Source organism: Anguilla anguilla, chromosome 5 (assembly GCF_013347855.1).
Source record: "Anguilla anguilla isolate fAngAng1 chromosome 5, fAngAng1.pri, whole genome shotgun sequence".
Taxonomy (NCBI): domain Eukaryota; kingdom Metazoa; phylum Chordata; class Actinopteri; order Anguilliformes; family Anguillidae; genus Anguilla; species Anguilla anguilla.
The window spans coordinates 45,187,154-45,207,079 of NC_049205.1; the positions used below are offsets into that span (position 1 = coordinate 45,187,154).

Here is a 19,926-nt window from a genome sequence, read left to right on the forward strand (position 1 = left end):
CACGAACACCACAAACCAGTAAAAAACACATCAAATGGAGCAAAAATGTGAACGCACATTACGAAAGGAATATCAATCAAAATGACAAAATTGGGAAAACGCATCCCACTTGTATCCAAAACAGAAAGAGTTTGTTTTACTGGAGAAGGAGAGATAAACTAAAAGCGTATCCTCCCAAGTAATACTGAAACTCAGGAGTGCCAAATTATTTCATATCCTTTGCGGTCTGGAAAGAAATGACAAAAACAATAGATAGAAACAAGAAAAGCAAATGATCTCACGGTTTCAAACCGGGCAAACGCGACGGGGTAATTCTGCACATCGAGCGCCCAGCCTGTGACTTTCTTGGCAAGCCGCTTGGAGGTGCGTTGTTTATCATGCTTCATTTTGCCCAGCCCGTGCCAGAATTATGCAGCAGTGCCTCGGGGCCAGAGCTCTCGTGGAGCAAATCACTTGCAGGTGACCGCACAGGCAATTTTATCAACCTGAGGTAAGGGGGTGTGGGACCGACAAAAGTATAAACAACCCTGCAAACTAGCAACTCAAAGGCTCTGGCCACAGCACGCGTGTTCGGTTCCAGCTTGGCCGTATCAATGCTCGTGAATGATGGCAGGAACAAGGATGACAGCGGACACTACGGATGAGAGCTCATAAAAACTTTTAAAAATCCAGAGCTAAATTGGTAACAGTCTCTCTATTTACGTAAGCAAGGTAGACCTAATTAATACCAGCGCTAGGACCATCCATTCTGGACATTTCTGACATATTTATTATTGGAAGTCGGGCAGCGTTGTCTGGAGTCCATCAGGCCAGACGTCTAAACAGAGCGTCCAGATGTTTGTTTAAGCAGCCGGCCCCTTGCCCCCAACGTCCTAGTGCCAATTACCAGGGGTTATCACAGAGATCAACTGCCGAGTTCCTCTTACACTGCCCTCATTCCTCTCCGCCCTTTCTTCTTCTTTCCCTTCTAGAAATTTCCTGACAGGTATTAAAAAATAACATATGCTTTTAAAAATGAGAGGAGAACGCGATTCTGAGAAATGTTGCGCTGGCCCGTCCTTATCTGAGCAATCAAACTAAAACTGTGACTGCGTTCGGTAATCTCCGGCAGCTGCCAGCCCAACACGCTCTGCCAGTCTGCGGAGAAACATGATGCTGAATCTAATCCAGATGCAGGAACTTCCGTCGCTGACCTAGATACTTCAAGTTCTCAATATTTCACTGCCCACCTACAGACCTCGGATCCACGCCACTGATTTAATTACTGATAACGTCACCACATTGAAAAACACGTCCTCCCTGGTTCATAAAACTTACAAAGGAGTAGGAAAACATTCAAGGACAAAACCGAAATCTTATCTCTCACACACACGTTAATATTAAAGCGCATTAAATGTCCATGTGCTCATTCAAGTGAAAATGGAATAATGAATTTATTCAAGCATAATTAAATAAACATAGATGTGATACTGTATGGAAAGTTTTATTTTAAATAAGGAATAAAACATACAAAAATACGTTGACTCAGTGGTTTCATAATTATTTTCCGTGGTTCTTTGCATAACATCAGTGTTGAGAAAAAATCGTGCATATGCAATTTTTCACCATTTTGGTTTTTTTAAAAGCACTTTGAAAGTTATCTTCTGACTCTATGTACTTAGAGTTTCATAACTCTAAAAGTAATAAAGGTAAAAACCGCAAATGATAATAACCACAATGCTCACTAGCAAATGGAAAATAGAAGCAGTTTTTTGCTGTTCCTGAGGATTCCATTTTCTGGGCATATGAAGTTTATACATGACACTGAGGACATACAGCGTGGTCACTGGTAGTGCTTGTGTAGACACTTTACTGAAATGCGCTATAAAAGCTATCTCCTTCATGACTGACATTCGATGCGTCAAGTGCAGAGTATCGTTCACTCCTGGACGTTATAAAAGAATGCCTGACAATACTGCATGAGATTACGAATCACAAGGTATCAGAGTGAGGTTTCTGTTGAGGTTTAGGGACCAGCAGAGCAGGTCATCATTTCATGAGTCGGCCAAGTCTGTATGAATCTGTGCCCCAGAGTTGACATGCTCACTCAGTGCGTCTACCGTTACGAGCGCCATACCAGTTTTCCACGGCCATCCCAACCGCCTTTCAAGCTTTCGTTAAAACACTCCCCCTCTGGGACTGCCCACAGCTCTGCCCAATCAGCAGACGGGGAAAGCAGAAAGGTTCCGCCCACATTCACACTGATCTAATCCTCGTCGGAGGAGGGCTGGGCTCCGTCAGCGTGCGTCTCCCTGTACCCAGCAGCCTGGTCCACGTCCGGGCTGTAGCTCGTCATGCTGACACCCAGGCGCTCGCTCAGCTTCTGAGTGGCCATCTTGGCCTGCAGCTCCTGAAACAGAAAACACACAATGCCCACTCTGTGAAATGAGAAAAACAAATTCAGTACGCTCAGCTGACAGGCATGCATCAGCCAATCCTGCTAATGCCCAGGCAGTGGTTTCATGGTCTTCCATCTTCAGACTGAACACAAGGTTGTGTACTGGTATATTAAGGATGAGATAGAATACCATGCATATTTAGTCAGTACTGGCAGTCTGGATATGGTAACAGATCACGGAGCGCATCTACACACAGGAATTCAATACAAGACCAGGATAAGCTACCTAGCAGCCCCAAAACACATATTTTTATTTGACGACTGGCCAGGAGTTTGACCATTACAGGACCCATCATCACCAGAGTCAATATTACAGTATTTTCATAAACAATTCCACAAGCACAACCTAAGAACCCTACTGCAGAAAACAACAGATCTTAATATATTTTCCTGCATGAACACATGCGTGTGTGCAACTCTCTTTACAGTGAGCTAGTCACACAAAAAAGCAAGGTTTGTTTGTTCAAATATTCTACCTTGAAAGTGATGAAATATTCAAATGTCTTGAAATGTACATCCCTAGCCGTTAGACATGGGACCAGTAAGATAACTTTCCCATTCAAATCAAATTTAACAAGTACATGCATTTTATGTGTGAAGTTATAGATACATGGGTCCTCTAGGAAGTGGCTAAAGACACAATCAAAATTGAACTACTGATATCTGGGCTGTATGGCTCTCCACAGGCGACATAGCTCAGGAGGTAAGACCGATTGTCTGGCAGTCGGAGGGTTGCCGGTTCAAACCCCGCCCTGGGTGTGTCGAAGTGTCCTTGAGCAAGACACCTAACCCCTAACTGCTCTGGCGATTGAGAGGCATCAATTGTAATGCACTTTGGATAAAAGCGCTATATAAATGCAGTCCATTTACCATCTATATGGGTCTGCACAGACTCACCCACTGGCCCCGCCCACCAGCAGGCCAGAGGGCGTGACACGCCTCACTCACCTCGCACTTCCTGTTGTGCTCCTGCTGCAGGGAGACCGACTCCTCCAGCGACAAGAGCTGAGCTGGGCTGTAGTGGAGCGGAGGCAGTCTGGCGGCAGTGATGTCATCCAGATGCTTCCTGTCCCTCTCTCTCCGGGCATCGGCGGACAGGTGGGCCACCCCGCCGGGGGACCGGCTGGGGGAGGAGCCCGCCGAGGAGCCGTCGGTCCTCTGGAGCAGCCTGCGCAGACCAAGGAGTCACCATTACCCCTGTGTGCTCCTCCAAGTCTCCATGACAACAACGACTAGCACACACTACTCACTGATTGGGCTTGAACTTTGGCCTCCTAGTGGTCGGATTCGTCTCAGAATTCTCCAGCACCTCTATGTAATGCGGTTTCTTCTGCGGCCGCTCGCTGTGGGACGGACCGTCTCCAGCGCGGCCCCTGTGCTCAGCTGCTGACAAACCGGTGGGGGAAACTGCTCCTTCTGTCAGCGTGACCTTTTCCAAGGCCTCAGCGAGGTCTTTTTCTTCTGTCCTATCAGTGGCCACTGAGAGCCCCGCAACACCGTCAGACACCGTCTCCATGCTTACAGCAGTCTCGCTTAACTCATCCACACTGACAGTTTGGACCGCAGGGGGGGCTTTCAACAGAGAACCCCTCTGGTCGACCCATTCGGGAGTTGAGACTGTACCCTGCTGGGCTTTTTGGGAAGTTTCTGAGAGCGCCACACTGGGTGTGTCTATATGATTCCCAGGCTGCCGCTGGGACAGGGCCTGCTGATATTTGGACTGAAACTCTGTCCTCACAGATGACAACATGTTGCGCCTTTTCTCCTCCTCTTCATGGTGGGCTAGGGCCAGGCGCACTCTCTGCACAAAGTCTGATATCTTCCTCCCTTTATCGGGGAGGGACTGAATGAACCTCCTGGAAAGCCAACAGAGATCAATCATATTAAAACTAGCAAGCAGTAACACGTCACTAAGTTTATTACATCAGCGTTACATAGTAGCAATACACACACGTTCAGTGGAGTCAGAAAGCCACTAATTCTCATCAACTTACTGATCTGCAATTTTCTTGTACACTATAAACTATATAATTATTGACAGTAGTCAGGAGCTCAAGCAATATCTACAATGCCACACGGTATCAGGAAAGAAAAAGTATCAACGTTTAAATGTGATATTTACAAAAATAGCTAAGCGGAGGATAGTTCAAACTGTCTCTAAATGTACAGTTAGTTCGTTGGCAAGTGGGCGTCCAACTTACTTATTAGAAAGTAGTTTCTCCTGGCGTAGTAAAATTTCACAGAGCTCATCTTTACTCTTGCTTAGAAGATCACCAGTGTATCCCTGCCGTTCAGTCAACGATGAGGACATTACTTCATCCTTCCGAAATCGAAAACGAATAAATTCAAGTAACGTTGCCAAACCAGTCACTAATATAAGAGAAACGGACAGCTAACTTGCTGTTTATCGCGTTGCGCACTTCAACATCCAACTCCCTGTACCACCTGCATCTGCTGTATGGAAACCGGAAGCTTAAGCGGAAGTAGCGTCGAAAATATATTAACTCCGTGAGAAACGTTGTACGCGCTCTAGTGGTAGTCCTCCACTGGTCTGGCGAAAAGGTGGCAAATGAGGACGGAGCGATGGGACGTGTCTTCTCATTCGCTGACGTGAAAAGAAATTCATGCTCACATTCCGGGTGGAAATAATACGTTTTTGATTTCTTTTTCGCCGAACCCGGCCTTAGCCATGTCGATGTTGTTATGTTAGTTAAGGTGCATTCAGCATCAATATGTTTATTTTGGCTTCCAAAAGTAAAAATAAAACTACAGGACTAACATGACAAGGTATCTGTAAATGTGAATATTATTCATTGAATTGAGAAACTAAATATGGTGCATTGAACAGATACTAATATGAATATTATTCATTGAATTGAGAAAGTAAATAGGCTTATGAATATTGTGCATTGAACAGATACTGTAAATATGAATATTTTGCATTGAACAGATAGGCCTACCGTAAATATGAATATTGTGCATTGAACAGATAACTGCACAACTGTGTCTTTCTTTGTGTGTATGTATGCACGTACATTGAGCCTGTCGTAACATAAAGTGTAAAAATAAATATGATAATGAACAGTCTTACTTGTGGTAAGTGGGTTTTAATTGGAAGATATTGGAGTGGTGGATCTCGGCCTACATTTTGGAATAAAAAGTGATCTTGGGCTTGAAAAGGTTGGTTACCATTTGTTTCCTTTCTCATCAACTTCCGCAAGCCACAAAAACTGTGAAATGTGAAATTTGATAGTGAGGTACGTTGCACAGGAACACTTTTGATGTTTTGTGGTACCTTATTGTGACTTGTCTAGAAAGTGCAATTGCTATGTGGTTACTGTAAAATATACTAGGTTGCATACACTGCATTTTGACAATGGAAACAGAGCTTGTTTTTGACAAGCTGATTCAATCAGATCTCAAAAATTAATGCCTGAAATTATTAGTGGATCTGTTTTTACCTTTATTACACACAGCACAGGCACTGAATAGAAACCCATTTACATTCTGTAAAAAACAAAAACAAAAAAAGCAGGTCTTATTCAGGGGGTTCATGTATACAGACATGGCAGTGTAGAGAGATATAACAGTGCCATTGGCTCTGAATGGCAAGGCATTTCTCTTCTCTTCTCAAGAAGAATTATGACAGAGCATTATCATGATTTAGCAGGGGATTGTCAGTATGTTAATCAAAAGGGTAGAATATAAAACCTAGAATAGTTTGTGGAAATAATTGAGCAGTAATAAAATAGTACATTGGTCCTGAGCAAATGTAAAGGAAATACTCCATCACAAACATATTGCATTACAAATACAGCATATTCTTTTTTAAATTTTTACTGTTATAAGTTCAAACTCCATATCGTAAAACCTTAGCACTTCATTCTTTTTAAACAAAAACAAAAACAAAACATAAAGCATCAAAAATATCATTTTAAAGTACATATATACAAATTTATAACAAACTATTTACATGTATACAGAATGATTTCCTTTACCTCTATGCTCTGTGAGGTAAATAAGGCTTTAAAACTTTCAGATCATAATTTATTGACAAAATAACACAGCGTGAAGCTTATGAATAATACCCAAGATGCCATTAAGGACAGTTCTTGTAACATTTCACATACAAACAGCACAGAAGGTGCAAACTGGGGACCAGTACAACACAGGTAAATTCTTATTCTCATTCAGTGTTCATTTTTGGGGTCATTTCCAAGAGTTTCATGTAAGGTGTGTTTATTCTTGATTGGATGGATCTCGCTTGCATACTGGATACAGCTGGAGTGGAGCGTTCAGGACTCGAGGGGGCTGAGGAAGTCTGTGGTGAAGCAGACGCCTCCGTGCCGTTCTGGGCTGAGCTGGACTGGACTGGATTTACAGAGGAAGGGGGGGACTGTGTTGAGCTCGTCGTGCTTTTACTGAGCGGAGCGCTGTTGGATTGGAGCCACCTGCTGTACTGCACAGGAGAGTAATTCAGCAAACTGGACTCCACTCGACTGCGCGGTAGTGGACTCTGTCTGACCGGCCTGGACTGGGCTTCATCTCCTGCCTGCGTTTCAGTTCTGTTGCAGTAAAACAGGAAATGCTTTAATCCGTCAGGTTCATCACAACATTGATTTGATACTGAGCCATGAAAAGCAGGTGTTTACCTAAGAGGAAGGTCACAGCCCACTCCAATCTCTCTTGTGTGTACTGGAGCTGCACTCAGTTTCTGCATAGACACAAAATACTTCAGCTTGCTTTCTAACTCATTATTCTAGGGAAAGGAGGAAGCCAGGAAGGAGAGTCAGGCTTGGTTTTATGAAGGAGATGCTTGACACCCTAAAGGAACACCAAGAGTAGGTTGGACAGCCTGTATCACATACACACAAAATGGCAGTGTGACAGAAACGCTGCATACCTGCACACTAGAGAGGGCCTTTGACTCTGCCATTCTGTGAGTATATGATACGTCCAAGATATTAGACAGGTCTGAGAGAGGTGTAGTAATTAGAAGTTTTGGATCCAACCTCCAAAGTCCTACCTCACATTCAGCGAGGGCGATTTTATTCAACAGGTCCGCGATGAACATATCCTTCTGTACCATTTTATTCCGTAATGTTTCAACCTATATTCCAATCAGAAAAGGACAAAATACAGATGTGAAAGAGAGAGTAATTATTAGCAAGTTTAAGTGCCAGGATTTTTGCTTTTGTATTTAATTCCCTTTACTGTCTACTTAAAGTAAAATACCATTCCTTAGCTACAGCTGTGAGGGTCCTACTTAACCCATGCAAAAGTCAGGTGAAGCATTGTTCTGTAAGTATAGTTATACGCTCATCACAAAAGGTGCAGATTTGTAAGAATCAGCAATGAAAAAGAGTAGAGCTCACACACTGAGGTTCTATTATGCACCTTTGCTAGACAATATTTTGATCCAAGTTGAACCTCTATCAGGTCGAAAAGCATTGCTGTGTGAGTATTCATCTTCTGCATGTTACCGGAATGCTAGGGTTCAAGTGTGCAAGGTTTCGGATAACATCACAAATTATCTGTGAACGTTCGTGATGCCTGCATTAGTATGTGAAAATGCCTGGACAGTGAGCTTTTTGCTAATGTGCATGTGTATATGTGTTTGCGTACATACAGTAATTGTGTGCATTTTGGCTTTTGTGTGTTTGAATGATTTTTGTATGTGTATCTGTGCATGCAAATGCACAGTTTTTACTTGTTTGCATGTATACATTTGTGTATGTGAATGCATGCATTATTGCTTTTTCTGTGTATTTGTGCCTGAATACATGATTGTATGCATTTTACTGTATCTGCCTGTGTGTGTGTGTATGTGTGTGTGTATAGGTATGCGTGTGTGCTCCTGTGTAAATGCACGTGTGCACTCTATCCTCCTCACCTCCTCTATCATGCCCTTCACCTTCCTCTGCTGGCAGAACACCATATCATTCAGGTGTTTGATTCTCTCTTTGAGTCCCGAGGCCTCTCCCTCCAGCTTCTGAGCCCTGAAACAAAACACACTCCTGCTAACTCCTGTCAGTGCCACCAGGGGGCACCAGATCCAATATTCGCTGCACACCTGTACATACCTAAATATGTATACATTATATTACTTTACATTTATTTGGCAGACACTTTTATCCAAAGTGACAAACAAAAGTATCTATATTTTTATATATGTCTATATGTAAGATGTTTAGAATAGTATCTGCTATATTGATTTTTGCTTACCTCTTGGCTGTATTAGCATCCACCTGGTCAGTGTTTCCTAACCTGTGAAGACGTGTCACACACTCTTGGAGCTTCTGCTGCAGCTGACTCTTTTCCTGTCAAAGTGCAGACCAATTTTCACTTAGGAAACTTCAGCAATGTATCATTTCTCCAGAACACGAAAACCAACTAAAACAAGTTCTGTTGGTCAGTTAAAAATGTTTTTTTTTTAAACTAAAGCAGAGCTGGCATGTGGCTCATCCTATTAAGGCTCTGTTCCAGTGTATGGATGGGTCCCATGGTCTAGTATAGATTCTGGACCTTGTCAGTGCTGATTGCACCTGGCAGCCCCGCAAAACAATGCATTATGCTAGTGTCACCCAAGGAAGATAAATTCAAACCGGTACGGATGACAATGTTTCATTACGCACCAGTGACTCCCTTTGGTCGATTGGGTGCTTGCGGTTCACCTGCTGAGGGGTACATAACGTGTCTTCCTCCAACTCATGTCTGTGCGACCCTGACATGTCGACCGTAGTATGAAGAGAAGTGGGGGCAATTTCTCATGTTTCAGAGAAGAGCACACGCTTGTCTGTGCTCTTAAAAAATCGTAGAATGAACATGACTAGGCTTTCAAAATTGGGGAGAAAAGGGAGGAAGAGCATAAGAAACCTACTGTTCTGGTCTGCGGTACTGCAGTCCACAGCAGCATGTGTTTCTGGGTTCCTTACCTTGTCCATGCAGTCCAGGAGACGCTCCACTTCAATAATCCTCTGATCCCGCTCAGCGATCTTTGCCTCTGCAATCCTGAGATTCTTCTCGGCCTCTTCCAGGCGTTTCACGTAGTCATCTAATTGTGCCTGGATTTTAAACCAAAGAAGTTAGAATATACACTCCATAAGAACAGCATGCCGTTTCCTCATTAATAAATGGCTTTTTTAAAAATCTCAACAGCAATGAAAATGTCTAAAGCTGACCACTAGATGGAGACAATGTACTTTGTCTGTGATACAGTTACGCACTCCAGCAAGCAAATTTCAAAGGACTTTCCTATTGTTTTCCTATTGAGTCCTGCCTGTCTGCAATGTAACTAGGAGTGAGTAGTGAGAAAGGAGTAACTCAGTTAGTACCCGCAGTGCCTCGACCTCCTCTCTGTGCTTCCTCTGCTCGTTCTGCAGCCGCTCCTCGTACTGGTTTTGTAGTTTCCGAGTCGTCTCCTGCAGCGCCTGGGAGTTTGCCTCCTTGGAGACCTCCACCTAATGCACAAATTACAGCAAAATCAAGCTTAACCCAACAACTGATGCAGGCACAGTATGAAGTATTATATAGATATATATATATATATATATATATATATGGGAACAAATGATACTTGTCAACCACAGAAAAAAGCTTTCACAGTTTTCTAGTGAAATTCATTATTTTTCTTAAGTTTGTCACAGGGGTGCTCTCTTTTCAGACTGAGGGGTTAGAATGATAGGCTACGTGAGCTGTGGCCCAGTGGAAACACGTGAGCCCGAGCCCCGACGATCGACCGCACGCGGAAGAAGCGCTGACGAGCGGAATCAGGCCCGGGCAGAGGAGATCATCAGAACAGCAGGGCCATGAGACGCAGGCGGGGAGGAGGGCGGCTCAGGTCCAGCCAGCTGGAGGCCACATCAAAGCCTCCGCACGGCAAACTCAGCATGTTTTTACCCACAAACCCCTCCCCCAAGAACCACAATCGCATCTCTCCAGAGCTCGCTGCCTCTGCCTGCCTGTCTTGTGACCTGGCTTGTGAGGGTTATGTCCGTGACGGTATGACACATCAGTCACACCTGAGCCGCCGCCACAGTGCGTTTGTCAGGCGGACCCTTAGAGCTGCCAATCTCACGGGTGCTGCTCAAGACGGCAGCGCACACCAATATTTACATTTATCATACGTAATAAATGCAGCTCGTCTTACGGAAAATATTGCAGACTGCACACAGGCTTATGATCCTTTCCTCCCGTTTTGCTCTCAGTGAATAGCATTTCACCTTTCTCACGGGTGTGTATGCATACACGGTTAATCTCTTGCTATACAATTTGCAGGGTGTCGATATCCTGCTAATACTATAACGTCATGTCAGATGCTTGAAATAGTTTCCGAAGGCCAGGACTGGGAACTGAAACTAGTGTTTGCTGCCTCTTTCTCTCTCAGGTTCAGGTGATTCTATTTGTACTGTGCTGACTATGCACTGCCCTACCCGCCATCGTACATTATTCAGACGTAGCCGTTCATGTCCATAGCTTTTCCAGCTGTGTCAACTGTCCACCCCTCTCTCATTTAGCATAGCCCCGTGTGTCTGGATGACCCCTGGATTTCTCTTTGATACATTGTCACAAAGGCTTACAACCATGTTCCAGAATCCTGGACTGTACCATGTGAAGGCACACGCCAGGGGTGCCTGCAGTACCTGCAGTCGGAGGGACCGGTTCGCTGCCAGGGCAGCAGCCAGTTCCTTGTCTCTCTCTCTCAGCGTCTCCTCTGCCTGCTGACAGGAGCTGCACAAACTTTGAATCTTGTCCCTGGCATCGGCCCGATCCACACACTTCTCCAGCAGGGATTTCTGCGAAAAGACCCATTCACCTTTCAGCACAGGTTTTCAATTTTCAGCAACCAGATGGACAGAGATGACAGAATACTCAGTGTTATTGAAATGGCTGCACATTACGGCTCTGTACTAGTTTTGATTTAGTTTTTACTCTGCTTTCTTTCCTGCTGGAATGCGCCATACACTGTAAGGGGTTCGGGTGTCTGCAAATTAACTTTACAACGATACCACATTATTATAATATTATTGAACTGCGGAAAAGTGAATTCTTTAACCATTAAAATGATAACGTGCTTCTGAAGCCATTAAAGTGTTAACTTTGGACTAAAAGACTTAGTGTCCATCACTATGTTTATTTTTTCAACTGGACAACCAGATGAATGATAGATGCGTGCCTCGCTAATCAGACCCACACAAACGTGTCATAAAATCGGATCTACAAAACACTACCACAAATAAAACCATATGAGAGGATCACTAATCAGATCCACACAAGAGTGCCACTAATCAGATCCACACAAGAGTGTCACTAATCAGATCCACACAAGAGTGTCACTAATCAGATCCACACAAGAGTGCCACTAATCAGATCCACACAAGAGTGTCACTAATCAAACCCACACAAGTTTTGTTAATCACCAAGCAGACCCGCACCAAGATGTTACTAATCAGACTTGCACAAGAATGTCATTAATCAGACTAATAAGATTGAGACTAATCAGAGCCATATGAGAGTGCTGCTATTCAGACCCACACAAAAATGTCTCTAATCGGGGGCCACACCACAGTGTCAATAATTAGAGTCACACCTTAGTGTCTCTAATCGGGGCCACACCACAGTGTCAATAATCAAAGCCACATCTTAATCAGGGCCGCACCACAGTGTCAATAATCGTGTACCTGCAGGTCAATGTTGGCGGATATGAGGGAGCTGTTCATCTGCTCGAAGCTGTCCATCGCGGCAGTCCGGGTCTTCACCTCCATCTCCAGGCTCTGCTTCTGGGCATTGGCAGTCTAACGGGGGAGGACAGAGACACACCACGTCAGAGTCTGCAGTACCCTCAGTACCAGTACCAGTCGGGGTGGTGTAAAAGTGACAGAAAACTTGACCATGACTTCATCAAATTTGTTTTGTGATGGAGGAGTTTTCGTTTTTTTGTGCTACACGTGCTTCGCTCACCCGAATGTCCTGAGAGAGCTTCTGCATGGACTGCTGCATTCCTCCAAACTGGCCGTACATGCGCTCCCTCACCTTCTCCAGGGAGTCTCTGACCTGCAGGCAAGAGAGGCCTCCTCACATCACCTCATTCTCAAGGTAAAGAAGATATTGAATAGACAATGTTACTTTGTTATTAGTGTTTTAGTTAAAAGTGAATGGAATGTCTAGAGAATTATTGTTGTGCTGTGCATTGCATATCCATCCATGCTTCCACTCATCTACTCTCAGTAACACAGAGCAGCGCTGGCTGGGTCAGACTGTGCTTAGGCTGTGCTCTCAGTAACACAGAGCAGTGCTAGGTGGGTCAGACTGTGTCTGTGCTGTGATCTCTGTAAAACAGAGCAGTGCTAGGTGGGTCAGACTGTGTCTGTGCTGTGATCTCTGTAAAACAGAGCAGTCCTGTGTGGGGTAAGACTGAGTTTATGCTGAGCAGTGCTGGCTGGGACAGACTGTGCTTTGGCTGTGTTGGCTGTGTTCTCAGTAACACAGAGCAGGGCTGTGTGGGGTAAGACTGTGTTTATGCTGAGCAGTGCTGGCTGGGACAGACTGTGCTTTGGCTGTGTTGGCTGTGTTCTCAGTAACACAGAGCAGTGCTGTGTGGGGTAAGACTGTGTTTATGCTGAGCAGTGCTGGCTGAGCAGTGCTGGCTGGGACAGACTGTGCTCAGTAACACAGCTCATTTCTCAGGTCATTCTGTGATGAGCGCTGGCCTCCACTCACCTCTCGGATGTAGTTCATTTGGTCCCTCAGGTGATTGACAGATGACTCACGCGCCATCACTTCCTGCTGGCCGTCTGTGCCCTTCCTGTGCACCGCACCATACACCTTTGGCAGCCGCAGGGGCGAATTCTCCCTCACCCCATTGGTCACACCAGGGGGGTGCTGCAAAAGACAGGGTCATCCTGGTCAAGTTTCCAGAGGAATAGTGTAGCTGTACATGCATGCATAAATGTGTATGTGTGTTCTTACCCTGTCTGTGTGGTGCACGTGTATGTTTATGTGAGTGTGTGTGTGTGTGTGTGCGTGTGTGTAAGTGTTTGTGTGCGAACGTGCATGTGCTCAGGCATTTCCAGCAACGTTGCTGAGTACTCAGAACTGGAGACACAACAATGCAAGAAAATATGGGCCTAAATGCAGTGGTGTCATGTTTCTGCAGCCTAATAAAAGGGCTCCTGCTGTCTCGTGGGGATCATTTCCCTGCAAGCCTGATTTTCTATGAGTACGAAGAAGTGCATGCAGAGAGAGAAAGAAGCATGATTATGATACAGTAGTTTGCAGTTCATTTATTTTAATGTGAATTAATATTAATACACAAGGGGTCCATAGTATCTGATGAGTAATTAAAAGTTAGTTTTGTGATCTGTAATTAATTATTATTTACAATCTCATTTCATATACTGAACTAGGCCAATATAACAGGTAATGCCAGTTCCACATTTGAAATTCTAACTTAACTTATGATACGATTATTCAGACTTTAAAATATATTCTATGACACATGCATATAATTCTGAATTATATTTCATATACATTTTTTATTTAATATTAAAAATGTGTCATGAACTATATTTAAAGAAATACCGTCGTTTCTTTAATGTAATATTAATTAATGTATTGACATAAATCATGGTTGTCGGTTCGCATTCTTTGTCCTTTTAGATCTAAATCTAAATCAAACAGGATTTATGGGCCTGCTGTCCGTGAGTCGGAAGAAAGAAATCCACCCGCACAGTTAACAACACAACAATAGAAACTGAAATGACGTCTTTGTCAGTCTGTACGCTGACACCCGTTCTGGGAGTGGTGGTGTTGGTGTGGGTGTGTGCATATTTGACAATTTGGCAGCATTTATTGCGCAATACTATGAGGGAGGGAGGGAGAGAGAGCTTATTTTCTGTCAATGCTCCAGCAATACAGTGAGAGAGAGAGAGAGAGAGAGAGAGAGAGAGAGCACTTGTTTTCTGTCAATGCTCCAGCAATACAGTGAGAGAGAGAGAGAGAGAGAGAGAGAGAGAGAGAGCACTTGTTTTCTGTCAATGCTCCAGCAATACAGTGAGAGAGAGAGAGAGAGAGAGAGCGAGAGCGAGCACTTGTTTTCTGTCAATGTTCCAGCAGTACCTGCTCTGGTGGTTCCACGTAGCCATTTCTTCTCCTCTTCATCCCATTGGCAGTTTTCTCTTCCTGCTGTGTAAAAAGAACAGCACACAATTTCTCTGACATGCAGACCTTTGAAATCAAATTCTGAATATCAGAATGCTGAAAAAGAACTCATGTCTGAACTGATCTGCCTCAACCTTGGAATCCCCGCTGCTTCATTGTGTACCAAAATCACACATTGTTGGTTCAATAACTTGGTCTTGGGGGGTGTACAGTACCTGTAATAGCCTGCTTGCAATTGTGAAATATAAATTTGTTGTACTTCATAACATGGGCATAAAAGTTTCAGCTATGCACTCAGTCACTCATGTCTTCCCTGTCACCCATGTTTCTGAATTAATTCTGTTGTTACAATTGCTCATTAAAATTTGACAGTATACTGTAAATTGCACACTTGTTAAATGTACTGTTCACGCACACTGGATAAGAAACCAGTCATTATATTACATTAAATTTCATCACGTTACATTACATTAATTTAGCAGATGCTCTTATAAAGCGTGATTTACAGTAAGGGGAACAAGTGATTTCTGAACACCCGATTAACCAAACAAGCAGTTATGTAGTGCATACAGTATGTTTGTGCAAATGTGAGCTGGGCCTGCATAGACTGCTGCCTTAATGCTTTCGGCTTATTAAATCTTGTTATGTCTCCCATCTCTGGAAAGAGGTAAGACCTATTACATGGTGTCAATATTTGTGCCTTTTAGCAGAGGCTACTGCTTTGCACAGTCAAAATGAGAAGGCGTCTCTAGGTCCAGGAGAAATTAGACGGGGGAAACGATTACGTCACTCTTTTCACATCCTCTGAGCTGAGGGTTTTAATCACAGGCTTCCTCCCAAGATACATCTCAGCTTTTTTCAGTGTTTTCCTGTGAAAGACACTCAGAAAATACACCGGAGTTACTACTCGCACTCACGGTTGACCAGGGACCACTGGTTGCGGAAGACGGCGATGCAAATGTCAGCTATCGAAAGCGTCCTTCGTCTAATTGTGCACTCAGCTATGCAGGCAGCTATTGTGCAGTACTTACATGATGTATCATGAGTGAATGCACTGTACATGCATTCATCGAGACTTGATGACACCTCTTAACACAAAGAGGCCCTTTATCCTTTGTTTAATCATTGAATCTTAGTCCTGTTTTTCCAGAGTCCATGAGTCAACCACCTCAACCGTATTTATATGATGCATATACAGTACACGGTTATTTTCTATAGATGGTTGTTCGCATATACAGTATAACATAACTGACCTCATCTATGATATTTTCATATCAACATCATTGATATACATGAACCTTGCCTCAATTAACTGAAAACTAGAACAATGCTGAAGGCAAGTATGTTACTCATCCACATAATCTGCCATCGGTGTGAGGCAGTGCCACCCCGTTCTAAGCAGCCTGCTATATTACACCATGAGCAGTCGCAGCTAGGCTTGGCTTGCAGGAGGGATAGTTTTACCAGATACGCCCTTCTAATTCCAGGATCACCGCCTCCCTCTTTGTCGTGAATGAAACCGAACTCGCCAAGACACCCCTCTGCACTGCCTTTTTCTCCTCGGCGGACAAAGTATTCATCGTGGTGCCCTGAATTTCGGCTCGAGTAGCTCACGTGTAGTGCGTACAGAGAGCAGACCAAAGTTATTAATATTCACGACAGGCATGGCAGTCGTCCTGTGGAGAACATGAGGCCTGAATGTCTGTTGAATTAATTAGTCAGGCGGTTATTTATTCTTTTTAAGCGTTAGTATGTTCCTTCATTACATACATTAGTATGTTAATGTACAGCAGATGGAGGAAATGCTGTAAGGTGCACTATAGTCGCTGGCGCACAGGTGCTGTTGATGCATTTATCACAGGTTGGCTGCGCAGGTAAAGAGGGGTCCTGAGGTAATTTGCACCCCGGGCGTTCTTTCGTACTCTGTGTGCACAGGCATAATACACCTTCGCACAGCGCCGATCCGTCAAATAGCACAGAGTCAATGGGCTGTAGTAATTAATCCCGTGCGCAATGGGGCTGAGCAGCGCTCCGCCCTCAGTCCTGTCAGGTCAGAGTCGCTCGTTAAGCAGGGGGCGGGGAGGGGGGAGAGGTTCTAACAGCTGGAGGGCAGAAGGCAATGCGCACAGCTGGCACAGTGCTTAAAAGACTCCTGTACTGAAGATACCTGCCTCATGGCACAGCCTGTCATGTGTGAACTCCGCTGTGCTCTTACCAGTGTCAATTGCTGTCAGGGTTGTCCTGCTCCATCAGTGCCCAGCATAGAAAACCTCAAAAATAATACTGACGTATGTGGAGACACTACTTCCCCCATGGTGGACTAAGCTGCCCACTGCAGTCAGGTCAGGAGAAACTCATTCTGATAAAGACTGCGCCATAGCTCCCCTGAACCTTTAGAATCCACTTTCCTTCTTTTTAGATTTACTTTTGGGATAAGTTAGCAGTATGGTGGTACTTATGTTTGTTTATAACACTAATTGTTGGTTTGATCTGCAAACTTTATATTTATTGATTATATAAATAGGCCTCCTGTGCCTTTTATATGCAATGTATTTATATGATAACCATTCAGAACGCAGTTTTTTACAGTACTGCACGGCCTCAACTGTATTTTCTGATTCAATAACAAATTAAGTAAAGAACTAGGTTTCAGGGGCACAGGTGGGGTATACGGGGTAAAGGTTACATTTCAGGGGTACCGGTGGAGTATTAGGGGTAAATATTAGCTTTCAGGGGCGTACATGGAGTATTATGGGTAAAGGTTAGGTTTCAGGGGCACAGGTGGAGAATAAGGGGTAAAGATTAGGTTTCAGGGTCACAGGTGGAGTGTAAGGGGTAAAGGTTAGGATTCAGTGGTACAGGCAGAGAGCACAGGAATAAAGATTTGTTCTCAGTTTGAGTAAGGACATTTCTGATGTTCTCTGTAAATGACAGTAAATTAAAGAAACTCACCATTTGCTTTCCTGTGGTATTCTTGGTTTCATCTTGTCCAGAAGAGGGTTCACCTGAGTGTAAGGTCAGTCTCAGACGTTGAATCCTTCTCTGGGCACATGAGGAGATAGAGAACATCAAACACAGTTGGACACAAGTAGACAAACAGCTACGAGCTAGATACACATGGATACAAGCAGAACTAAATTTAAGGTAAATATAAAATGACACTACAAACTGTATATGCAACATTCTGTTCAAATCTTTATTTACATTTTTTCAAAAATATGGTTGTAAAATGATAATATTACAACTATAATAATTATACAACTATAATATTATAATAATAATTTAATATTTAAAAAACTGAATTCTTAATACTTAGTAGTACTATATTATTTCTTGGACAAAAAACACAAATTACATACAAGTCACTCCAGACGAAGTGTTATTCATAACATGAATACTTAATAATCGCTATACTCTTCTCCTGGTGAGACTCACAATATAAGCCAAGGAACATAACAGGTTACACCCAAGGCAGCTTCAAAACAGCACACAATTAAGGTGTCAGGATGTGTGTCTATAAAGATCATGTGGTTGTAGTGCTGTGGTTTGCTGAGTGGTATTGACTTCCAGGGCTGATTCTAGCAGGGAAATTGGCCGTAGCCTGACCGAACTAGTGAGGGATTCAGTTGGCAGGGTTCTCCCTGCCTTACCCACCACAGCAACTGCTGTGCCGTTCAGCTGGAAGACCACAGTGTGGCTAGTAGTGGCTACTGGAAACACACATTTACAAGTGTGCACATGGCTTCTGCAGTGGTGGGGTGGAACTACAAATCTGATTCCTCATGCCAGATATGGAGAAAAATAGGGAGTGAAAAGAGCAAAGTACAGAGAGAGTACCATAAAGCAGATCGTACCTTAGTACAGCTCTGTACAGTACAATACTCAATCAAAAAAAGTCTGTTGCCAAAGATTTTGTTTTCTCAACAGAAAGCATGAAATTATGATGATCACTAGGGGCTGATTATTATTATTATTATTATTATTATTATTATTATTATTATTATTATTATTATTATTAACTTTATTTATATAGACCTTCATACTATGAATTTGCAGCCCAAAGTGATTTACAGTACAGGTCAGACATAGAATGAACTATAAACAAAAAATATACAAAAATAATATAAATAAAAACATATTACAATAAATAAATGAATAGACCAAGATTAGAAGAATAGAATAAATATAATGAAATTGACTAGGTAAAATACATACATCATATAAAAGTATAGTCAATTTAAATTATAGTATTGAATTTCAAAAGCAGAAACAAAAAGCCAAAAAAATGATAAAATACAATTGATGACTAATGACAGCTCAAACTCATAAACCAGTTATTATTTTCTTTTTTGATTTCTTTCTATAATCCTTTCCTCCAGTTTGAAATGATATATATATATATTAGAGTCGGAGTTAGCCTTATACAAATCCCTTTCTGTTAAGTGTTTTTTAATACTAGGAAGTATTCTTCTGAGCAGGGTGGAGTGATAAAATAAACATGACAGAATGCCTCCCGGTGTGGTGGTAAACATGTCAGAGAACAATCATGAAAATTCTATCAGCTCACCAATAACTAGCAGAGAATTATTAGCAGAAATACAAGCTATTAAAATATAGCCACTAGCACACTGACATGCCAGACAGAGCCAGCAAAATTAGTGGAAAGAAAGGGAGGGGTAGTCGTAAAAGACAGTGAAAGAACTCCAGCAAGCGAACGTGTGCTCTGCCAATAGGCCTGGCTAGGCTAGGGGGCTCCCTCTGTCCTGGGGCCCTGGTGCCCGGCACTCCCAAACCCACACCGCTCCTTACCTGACTGGGCAGATCCTCGCTGGTGGTGGTGGTCACTGATCCCCCGGAGCTGTACTTCTGCATGTCTACTCCCAAATGTGACAGGCACCTCCACCCTGCTGCTCCCACACTGTCCCCAGAGCACAAACACATACACACGCGCACACACACTCACGCACACGCACACACACCTCTACCGCCCAATCGCTGTTCACTTCTCAAGGCACTGTAAGAACAAGGAGGGAGACAGAGACAGAGAGAGAGAGAGAGAGCGAGAGAGAGAGAGCACAAGTGAGAGAGAGCAAGAGAGAGAGAGAGAGAGCAAGAGAGAGAGCGAGAGAGACAGAGAGAGCACAAGTGAGAGAGAACAAGAGAGAGAGAGAGCAAGAGAGAGAGCGAGAGAGAGAGAGAGAGAGAGAGAAAGAGAGAGAGGCACAGCGTTCCACTCTGACAGCTATATGCAGGAATTCCTTCCCCAGCTGATAAGAGCCAGAACAATTGGTTGCCTTTCTATTCCTGTCAGCATCAGGGTCCAGAGCGCC

General features: G+C 43.5%; 1 protein-coding gene across 1 annotated transcript; it reads right to left on the reverse strand.

Annotated features, from left to right (window-relative positions):
* Positions 1–1,467: 1,467 nt before the first annotated feature.
* polr2m (RNA polymerase II subunit M) lies at positions 1,468–19,654 on the reverse strand. The gene is made up of 18 exons (XM_035419514.1): positions 19,406–19,654; positions 17,549–17,638; positions 14,555–14,620; positions 13,157–13,318; positions 12,398–12,490; positions 12,118–12,231; positions 11,080–11,232; positions 9,772–9,897; positions 9,373–9,501; positions 8,663–8,757; positions 8,331–8,436; positions 7,464–7,547; positions 7,090–7,151; positions 6,630–7,002; positions 4,639–4,829; positions 3,688–4,293; positions 3,386–3,605; positions 1,468–2,389 (listed from the first exon to the last, which is right to left on the reverse strand). Exons 1-18 carry the CDS (start codon positions 19,535–19,537, stop codon positions 2,246–2,248), a joined length of 2,946 nt encoding a protein of 981 aa, XP_035275405.1. The 5' UTR covers positions 19,538–19,654; the 3' UTR covers positions 1,468–2,245.
* Between the last annotated feature and the right edge of the window lie 272 nt (positions 19,655–19,926).